This window comes from Vipera berus (assembly GCF_964194415.1).
Source record: "Vipera berus genome assembly, chromosome: Z".
In the NCBI taxonomy this organism is placed as follows: Eukaryota; Metazoa; Chordata; class Lepidosauria; order Squamata; family Viperidae; genus Vipera; species Vipera berus.
In genome coordinates, this window is record NC_138205.1 from 7,248,577 (window position 1) to 7,259,167 (window position 10,591).

The 10,591-nt window shown below is 37.5% G+C and overlaps 2 protein-coding genes across 2 annotated transcripts; both read right to left on the bottom strand.

Moving 5' to 3' along the window:
- Positions 1–1,473: 1,473 nt before the first annotated feature.
- Positions 1,474–2,340, bottom strand: LOC308678564 (olfactory receptor 6X1-like; the record flags this gene model as incomplete). The annotated part of the gene is made up of 1 exon (XM_081345792.1): positions 1,474–2,340. One exon carries the CDS (start codon positions 2,338–2,340, stop codon positions 1,474–1,476), a length of 867 nt encoding a protein of 288 aa, XP_081201918.1.
- Positions 2,341–8,490: 6,150 nt separating this feature from the next.
- On the bottom strand, positions 8,491–9,357 carry LOC308678565 (olfactory receptor 6X1-like; the record flags this gene model as incomplete). Its single annotated transcript, XM_081345793.1, has 1 exon — positions 8,491–9,357. One exon carries the CDS (start codon positions 9,355–9,357, stop codon positions 8,491–8,493), a length of 867 nt encoding a protein of 288 aa, XP_081201919.1.
- Between the last annotated feature and the right edge of the window lie 1,234 nt (positions 9,358–10,591).

The following is a 10,591-nucleotide window of genomic DNA, read 5'->3' on the forward strand; positions in this document are numbered from 1 at the left end:
GAAGCCCCTAATTATCTCCACTCAGGAAAAATTGTAGAATTTTGATAGTTGTCAAATTCTGTCATCTGTTTCTAAGAAATGATACTTTCTTGCGTAACACCTCCAAAATTGAAGCTTTGTCTTTCTTACCAGGAAAGATAAGGAAGAAAGCTGTAGTAGATCTGATGTGAATGGAAGAACGGTTGGTAAGGAAAGAAGAAGACCATCAAAAGCCTTAGAAAGTCAGTTTTTTTATGCCAGGTCACAATCTTTTAATTCCAGACCACTATCTGAAAGGTATTCTGAACCATGGGCAGCACCAAGACCTATCTCTTGCATTTTCCCAACCACTATATATCGGAGTGTATATCACCACTATGGTGGGAAGGTAACAGTGTTCCGTGCGCCTTTGGCATCTAGTCATGCCGGCCACATGACCACGGAGACGTCCTCGGACAAGCGCTGGCTCTTCGGCTTTGAAACAGAGATGAGCACCGGCCCCTAGAGTCAGAAACGACTAGCACGCATGTGCAGGAGAACCCTTACCTTTACTTTATATCAAAGGTGGTGACCCTTTGAGAGCTGTATGCAGCTAAATTTCATTTTGATGCATGCCAATTGGTGTACATTCAAAGTGACAATAAAGTTGTTGTTGTTGTTGTTGTTGTTGTTGTTGTTGTTATTATTATTATTATTATTATTATTATTATTATTATTATTATTATTATTATTATTATTATTAATTTCATGGTTTCTCCTTAAAACATCATGAATCAAGGAGCTGTTGGTATAGCTCTACAGGGGAAATATTGAGTCTGTCATTTGCACCTCTATAACTAACTGGTTTGGCACAGCACACAAACCACATAGATAGAGACTTCAACAGATAGTTAGGATTGCAGAAACAATAATTGTTGCTTGTCTTTATTTAGTATCCCATTATGATTTAAGTTGTTTGCTTATTTGGTATCCTATGACTAACACTGAGTTTGAATCTTAGGATTTATGATGATTGTGTTTTATGATTATGATCATGATTTATCACTTGTTGCTTGTATGTATGCTGAGAGCTTATGCACAGCAGACAAATTCTTTGTGTATCTTTTCACACTTGACCAATAAAGAATTCTATTGTTAATTCCAATGTTCTTCCTTCATTAAACTGCACCAGGAAATCCAAAGGGATTCCCAAGTCAAATCCAGAGAGCAGATCAATATTACTGTTCATAAGAAAACTGACATCAGTTTTGTCACGATTGAAGAACATTGAAAATCTATCTTTCCATTATAAATTCTTCCTGGGATTCAACTTGGATTGAAGCCATGGATGCTACCACCACCATAGTTTCAAATTCTGGATTATGGATGTTGACCTGTTGCTCCTTCAATCTTACCTTGAGTAAAGTTATGGTATGATATTGCTGGTGGATAGTTTACCCACTCCTCCTCTTGAAAAATTAGGATTGCTTCTTCAAAGAAGTCTAGGATTAGATTTTAGGGAAAGCTGGAGTCTTTTCTTCTTAATGCTTTCCAAATGGCTTCTTTCACTTCATTGTTCCTAATAGTATAAACAAATGGATTGAGCACTGGAGCAACGGTCGTATGCACCACAGAAACAGAGCGGATTATACTGAAGGAAGAGTTCTTGACAGTTGGTCTTAAGTAGACAAAAAAGACTGACCCATACAAAATGCAGACTACAACCAGGTGGGAAGCGCAGGTAGAAAAGGCCCTCTGCTGTCCGGTGGTTGAAGACATTCGGAGAATGGTGAAGATGATGAAGAGGTAAGAAATGAGAGTGAAGAGCAGGGAGGACATCACCACAACTACAGTAATAAGGAAGCCCAGGGCTTCAATAAGATGTGTATCTCCTCCTGAAATCTTTAATAAAGGTCCAACATCACAAAAGAAATGATTGATAATGTTGAACGTGCAGTAGGGTAGATTAGCTATCATTATCACTTGACAAATCATGTAGACAAGAACCACAAGCCAGGCGGACATCGACAGCTTAAAGCAAACCCCAGAAGTCATGATGGTGGCATATCTCAAAGGATGGCAAATGGCTACGTATCTGTCCAAAGATATCAAAGTGATGATGAAAAATTCTGTAATGCCAAAGAAGAAGTAAAAGAACAGTTGTGTGATACAGCAGTAGAAACAGATGGAATTGTTTGCAGAGAGATAGTTGACCAGCAGTTTAGGAATAAAGGCTGTGGTGTGTCCAATGTCAATGCAAGACAGGTTGCTAAGGAAGAAATACATGGGTTTCTGGAGATGGGGGTCCAAAATTACCATGACAATGATGAGTCCGTTGCCCATCAGACAAAGAAGGTAGAGCAGAAAGATGCCAGCATGCATCGCACTTTCCATTCGCTCTATGGTTGGAAGTCCAACCAGGATAAACTCTACTGCTCTCGTACAGTTGGTCAAATTCATGTTCTCCTATAAGGTGGGAAAATAAGAGATCTTCACTGAGTTACTCTTTAAGCAAATTTCTAAACACAGTTTTCATGAGTTACTGTTGTGTTTGCAACATGTAAAACCTAGTAGCACATTTAGTACAGTAATTGTGCTTGTATTATTGCCAAGACTTCATTTATTGGAATTTCAGGACTTTCATTTAAACTAACATTCATCTTTCCAGCTTTTGTATCTTCTGTACATAAAAATATTGATGAACAAAATCCAGAGTTTGATGGAAGATGTTGAGAATAGTAGGAGAACATTTGTAGATGGAAAGTCATCTGGATACAGAACATAAATGTGTTGCAGAGAGAAAGAAAATGAAGAGGGTGAATGGATAAGCAGTTATGAAAGTAAGATAGAAAATTATGATATTCTGCAAATAGGAAATATGTTGAGATATTAAACAAAATCAGTGCAGAATGTCCCACGAAATAAATAATAACATTCATGGTCATTAGCTCCTAGACATTTTATGGAGATTCTCAGTCTTCCAGATGGTGGTTGTCCCAAAGATACTTTTTCAGAGGCAACTAGATTTTCTTTGTTTTTCCTTGAAGTTATTTCACATCTCATCCAAGTAGCTTCTTCAACTGAAAGGTCTTCAAGGAAAAACAAAGGAACTCCAGTTGCCTCTTGAAAAAGCAACTTCGGAATAATTTGTAGACGTCCACACAGATTCTTGTAAATGAATATTTAGTAAATCTCTCCCTCTCCTTGTGTAATCTTGGTTGCATCCTAACCCACTGGAAGAACACAAGTAACATATTTCCACATGCACATATCTAAGCATTCTTAAGAATAAGAAGTAATAATTTTAAAAAACCCTCTTTTTACAAGTTCTCATGGAGATTTTCAAGCTGCAAAGATGATATTCTGGTTTCATTGGTTTTGAAAGTTTTACCTAGTATTTAGAGCCTTTTCTGGACATTAGATCATAGAAATGAGACGTTATGGAGTGATTTTTCATAAACACTTGGGATATCATCTCCAGAGGAGTCTGTTTCTAATTTCCCATGTGAATCCAGACATGATGCTAAAAAAACAATATTTTGAATCACCATGGCATGAACTTGATGTAAGGATGGATCAAATATTAACCTTTGCTCCAAGATTTGTCATCTTCTGGGTATACATGATTAATTCTGCAGAGCCTTGAAGGCTTAGAAAATTCAATAATTTGTGGTTCTTCTACATAATGTTTTTTTTCTTTTCATACTATTTTTCTTATGGAATTTTCTCTTTTTTAATGGAAGTGAAAGGAGGGGAAAATACCCATAGTAGCTTCAGAACTCACATTTCTGAGGTTATTTATTTATTTATGTATGTATGTATGTATGTATGTATGTATGTATGTATGTATGTATTTATTTATTTATTTATTTATTTATTTATTTATTTATTTATAGAAGGTGAAGGTAGGATCCTTGGGAAATAAAAGTATTACTGTTCAGTTAAGAATTCTTGGCTGGCAGGAAAAAGCTGCCAATCCTATTTTTATAGGATAGGATAGGATAGGATAGGATAGGATAGGATAGGATAGGATAGGATAGGATAGGATAGGATAGGATAGGATAGGATAGGATGGGATGGGATGGGATGGGATGGGATGGGATGGGATGGGATGGGATGGGATGGGATGGGATGGGATGGGAATGAAGGGAGGGAAATGGGAATGAGAAGGAAGGAAGGAAGGAAGGAAGGAAGGAAGGAAGGAAGGAAGGAAGGAAGGAAGGAGATGGGAATGAGAAGGAAAGAAGGAGATGGGAATGAGAAGGGAGGGAGGGAGAGGGGTGGGTGGGAGGGAGGGAAGAAGAAAGGAAGGAAGAAAGGAAAAAAGGAAGAATGGAGGGAGAGAGAAGGGCTATTGAACATTCATGGGGCATTAGATATGCAAATTCAACATGATTTTTTCTAATATTGCCTTTTTGAATGCACGGAGATCTTTAATTAAATCATTCAAAATTGAATTTGTAATGAATTTGATAAGTAATGAAGAGAGTATCCTTAAAGGAAGCATCTGTATAAAAGTCATAAATTCATAACAATAATATCCCAAGTGCATTCAGTTAGAGATCGTATATGAAAATTGTTCACATATGAGTTTGCAGACAAAAATGTATCTGTTTAGAAAAGCGTCCATCAAAATGCATACCAACTTTTTTGAAACTTGAAAAAACTAAAACTGTCCCCAAGCGTGAGAAACTGAACTTAGGCACTAGCAAAAACAGGAAAACAAACAAACAAACAAAAATGACAGAGCAAACCCTTTTTGATTGTTATATTACTAATATAATATATGATACAATAGGCATAAAATAATAGGCATAATAAAACATACATGGATGGAGAAATACTTTAATTTATTCCAAAAATAACCTTATAGCGTGACAGAATTAAAAAAAATAAAAAAAAAATTCACTGTAGCCAAGGTGCTAAACTTAAAAGTTTTCTTGTTCCTGTACATCCACATCTGGCTCGGTGTGAATATTTTCGGACATTGATCATTTGTCCCTATTCTCACTTTCAAAAGTCTGCACTTGTACTGAAACTTAATGTTTAAAATGAACCTGAAAGCACCATCTGGATTGTTTTAACTCCCAGTGTTTCAATGGATATGTAGCCCTCTAACTAGCTCTACAGGTGGTCCTCAACTTACAACAATTCAACTTAGTGACTGTTCAAAGTTAGAAAAAAGTGATGTAATGTAACGTAATGCAATGTAATGTAACATAATGTAAAGAACGTAACGTACATAACAGAACAGAATGGAAGAGAAGAGAAGATAATCATCATCATCATCATCATCATCATCATCATCATCATCATCATCATCATCATCTTGTGGGACTTCTGAATATAGACAGATCACCATTTGGAACACAACACGCCACATATCTCAGTCATAAAGAACCGAAGCATACAGTTGATTCATATCGCTGTACCAGGAGATGCCAGAGTTGAAGAAAAAGAATTGGAAAAAATTATGAAATACCGTGACCTGGCCATCGAATCTGCGCAATTATGGATGAAACATATAACAGTGATACCCATTGTCATCGGGGCACTGGGAACGATGTCCAAAACCTTTGCAAAATACATCAAGAAATTGCAGCTTCCTACAATAACTCCAGCAAAGCTACAAAAAGCTGCACTACTCGGAACATCTTACATTTTAAGGAGATACCTGGCTGATACCTAGGATACTGGCAGCAACCCGTGTCAACCATTAGTGCCAGTCAATTTGAGTGTTCAGTTGACTGTGTTTCATGTTTTATGAGTAAAAGTTTTATAATAATACAGTTGAAAGGGACCTTGGAGGTCATCTAGTCCAAACCCCTCTCTCTGCCAGGAAACCCTATACCATTTCGGACAAATAGCTGTCCAGTCAGCATTCACAGCTTCTGGAGGCAGGTTCTTCTACTGGTTAATTGTTCTAACTGCCAGGAAGTTTCTCCTTAGTTCTAGGTTGTTTCTCTCCTTGATTAGTTTCCATTCATTGCTTCTTGTCCTGCCTTTGGGCACTTTGGAGAATAGCTTGACTCCCTCCTCTTTGTGGCAGCCCCTGAGATATTGGGACACTGCTATCAAGATATGGAATGGAGTGGAATAGAAGAGAAGAGAAGAGAAGAGAAGAGAAGAGAAGAGAAGAGAAGAGAAGAGAAGAGAGGAGAGGAGAGGAGAGGAGAGGAGAGGAGAGGAGAGGAGAGGAGAGGAGAAGAGAAGAGAAGAGAAGAGAAGAGAAGAGAAGAGAAGAGAAGAGAAGAGAAGAGAAGAGAAGAGAAGAGAAGAGAAGAGAAGAGAAGAGAAGAGAAGAGTGGAATGACCTATGAACATTTTTCACACTTATGACTGCTGCATGATCATGTGATCAAAACTGACAACCTTGGCAGGTGACTCATACTTATGATTGTAATATCCTGAGCTCATGTGATCACATTTTATGACCTACTGATTAGCAAAGTCTGGTAGAAGCCAGATTCACTTAGCCACCAATTTCTCTATATTCTTACCCTATATAGAACTACTTCTGTAGTTAAAAGGGGGTTTGGCAGTTAAAAATGAATTTAATATATACAGTACAGGTAATCCTTTACTTATGCTCATTAGTTAAACTAATGATCATAAATCAAGGACTACCTGTATATATTGGATGGTTCAAAGTTATGATAGTGATGAGAAAGTGACTAATCCTAACCCTAACTTGTTCTCGGAGTTATGACACCTGTGGTCATGTCTTCACAATTTGGGCATTTGGCACCTGGCTTGTGTTTGTGATGGTTGCAATATCCTTCAGTCACCTGATCATGATTTTCAACCTTGCTAGATGACTTTTGACAAGCAAAGTCAATGGGGGAAGTTGAAATTGCTTGCTTAATGACCTTGTGATTCACTCAACAACCAAGTTAAAAAACTGTTTCTGGTCACATGATGATTCATTTAATGACCACATCACTTAAAGGAGCAAAATTCCTGTTTCGGTTTGGTCATAAGAAATACTTGTATAATGGAATATTTATCCATGTACTCTTCTGATGATGAAGGCCATCTGCTTTTTTTTTAATGACCTAGTTGCAGTTCCCATGTCAGAGATATCTGGATTTTTGGACCAGAAGAACATTTAAAGTTTTAAATAATTAATTTATCAATTAGAGATAAATGGATGGAATAACAGATAGTGGAAGAGGAACTATTTTAATCCAGGATGCAATCACAATGGGAAAGGAGAACAGAAGCATCTTCCCATTTCTGAAAAAAATGTTTTTTTTCAATTATAAAATGATATGTTTTAATGACCTTGTCCCAGATTCCTATATTTAAGCTAAGCAAATAGAAGAAGAGCTTTATGTACTTGTGTGCCTCTATATGTGTGTGAATTTCTAGTTTGTGGAACACTTGGAAAAAGGAATGAGTAATCAGAAAATGTAGATAACTTTTCTTTGAATCTCCAATCAGAATAGAGCTGGAAAGGATCTTAGTCCAACTCCCTTTTCAGACAGGAGACTTTATACCAGTTCAGACAAGTGCCTGTCCAGTCTCTTCTTAAAGACCTCCAGTGATGAACACAGACTTTAATGGATAGTTAGAATTGCAGAAACAATAATTGCAACATGCCTGCCTTCCATTGAGGACCTGTATACTGCAAAAGACAGTAAGAGGGCTGTGAAAATATCCACAGACCCTCACATCCCGGTCTTACACTGTTTCAACTTCTTTCCTCAAGATGATGCTATGGCATGCCAAAACAATCAGGCACAAAGACACTTTCCCACCCCCGCCCCCATGCTATAACTCTGCTAAACAACTAATTCCCACAACACTGTCTTATGCCCTAGGATGTTAAACCACCTAGTAGGGCTGTCTTGCCTATTATCCTTCTCATCTCTTCATTTTTCCTATTTCCTATTTCCTTAGTTTCTTATGACTATAACATGGTTGCTTGTATCTCCTGATTTATGTTGCTTGTCTTTATTTAGTATCCCATTATGATTTAAGTTGTTTGCTTATTTGGTATCTTATGACTATCACTGAGTTTGAATCTTAGGATTTATGATGATTATGATTATGTGTTATGATTATGGTCATGATTTATCAATTGTTGCTTGTATGTATGCTGAGAGCTTATGCACAGCAGACAAATTCTTTGTGTGTCTATTCACCCTTGACCAATAAAGAATTCTATTGTTAATTCCAATGTTCTTCCTTCATTAAACTGCACCACAAAATCCAAAGGGATTCCCAAGTCAAATCCAGAGAGCAGATCAATATTACTGTTCATAAGAAAACTGACATCACTTTTGTCACGATTGAAGAACATTCAAAATCTATCTTTCCATTGTGAATTCTTCCTGCGATTCAACTTGGATTGAAGCCATGGATGCTAGAATCACCATAGTTTCAAATTCTGGATTATGGATGTTGACCTGTTGCTGCTTCAATCTTACCTTGAGTAAAGTTATGGTATGATATTGCTGGTGGATAGTTTACCCACTCCTCCTCTTGCATAATTGAGATTGCTCCCTCAAAGAAGTCTAGGATTAGATTTTAGGGAAAGCTGGAGTCTTTTTTTCTTAACACTTTCCAAATGGCTTCTTTCACTTCATTGTTCCTAATAGTATAAACAAATGGATTGAGCACTGGAGCAACGGTAGTATGCACCACAGAAACAGAACGGATTATACTGAAGGAAGAGTTCTTGACAGTTGGTCTTAAGTAGACAAAAAAGACTGACCCATACAAAATGCAAACTACAACCAGGTGGGAAGCGCAGGTAGAAAAGGCCCTCTGCTGACTGGCGGTTGAAGACATTCGGAGAATGGTGAAGATGATGAAGAGGTAAGAAATGAGGGTGAAAAGCAGGGAAGACATCACCACAACTACAGTAGAAAGCAAAGCCAGGGCTTCAATGAGATGTGTATCTCCTCCTGCAATCTTTAACACAGGTCCAGCATCACAAAAGAAGTGATCGATAATGTTGAATGTGCAAAAGGGTAGGTTAGCTACCATTATTACTTGAGAAATCGTGTAGACAAGAACCACAAACCAGGCGGACATCGACAGCTTAAAGCAAGCCCCAGAAGTCATGATGGTGGTGTATCTCAAAGGAAAGCAAATGGCTACGTATCTGTCCAAAGATATCAAACTGATGATGAAAAATTCTGTAATGCCAAAGAAGAAGTAAAAGAACAGTTGTGTGATACAGCAGTAGAAACAGATGGAATTGTTTGCAGAGAGATAGTTGACCAGCAGTTTAGGAATAAAGGCTGTGGTGTGTCCAATGTCAATGCAAGACAGGTTGCTAAGGAAGAAATACATGGGTTTCTGGAGATGGGGGTCCAAAATTACCATGACAATGATGAGTCCGTTGCCCATCAGACAAAGAAGGTAGAGCAGAAAGATGCCAGCATGCATCGCACTTTCCATTCGCTCTATGGTTGGAAGTCCAACCAGGATAAACTCTACTGCTCTCGTACAGTTGGTCAAATTCATGTTCTCCTATAAGGTGGGAAAATAAGAGATCTTCACTGAGTTACTCTTTAAGTAAATTTCTAAACACAGTTTTCATGAGTTACTGTTGTGTTTGCAACATGTAAAACCTTTCTTTGGTCACCATGATGTAAAAAAGTTCTCGAGACTCTAGAAAGGGTACAGAGAAGAGCAACAAAGATGATTAGGGGGCTGGAGGCTAAAACATATAGGGCACGGTTGCTGGAATTGGGTATGTGTAGTTTAACGAAGAGAAGGGTGAGGGGTGACATGATAGCAGTGTTCCAATATCTCAGGGGCTGCCACAAAGAAGAGGGAGCCAAGCTATTCTCCAAAGCACCTGAAAGCAGGACAAGAAGCAACGGATGGAAACTAGTCAAGGAGAGAAGCAACCTAAGGAGATACTTCCTGACAGTTAGAACAATTAACCAGTGGAACAACCTGCCTCCAGAAGTGGTGAATGCTCCAACACTGGAAGTTTTTAAGAAGAGACTGGCCAGCCATTTGTCTGAAATGGTATAGGGTTTCCTGCCTGAACAGGGGGTTGGACTAGATGACCTCCAAGGTCCCTTCCAACTTATTATTATTATTATTATTATTATTATTATTATTATTATTATTATTATTATTATTATTATTATTATCATCATCATCATCATCATCATCATCATCATCATCATCTATAAGTTAATATAGGCAAGAAAATGGTAAGTGAGCACCTATTCAGCCTAGACGAGTTCAAATCACCAGGACCAGATGGATTACCTAGTAGCACATTTAGTACGATAAATGCACTTGTAGTATTGCCAAGATTTAATTTATTGGAATTTCAGGACTTTCATTTAAAGCTTTTGTATCTTCTGTAGATAGAAAATACTGATGAACAAAATCCAGAGTTTGATGGAAGATGTTGAGAATAGCAGGAGAACATTTGTAAATGGAAACTCATCTGTATATGGAACACAAATGTGTTGCTGAAAGAAAGAAAATGTAGATGATGACTGGATAAGCAGTTATGAAAGTAAGGTAGAAAATTATGATATTCTGCAAATAGGAAATATGTTGAGATATTAAACAAAATCAGTGCAGAATGTCCCACCAAATAAATAATAACATTCATGGTCATTAGCTCATAGACATTTTATGGAGATTCTCAGTC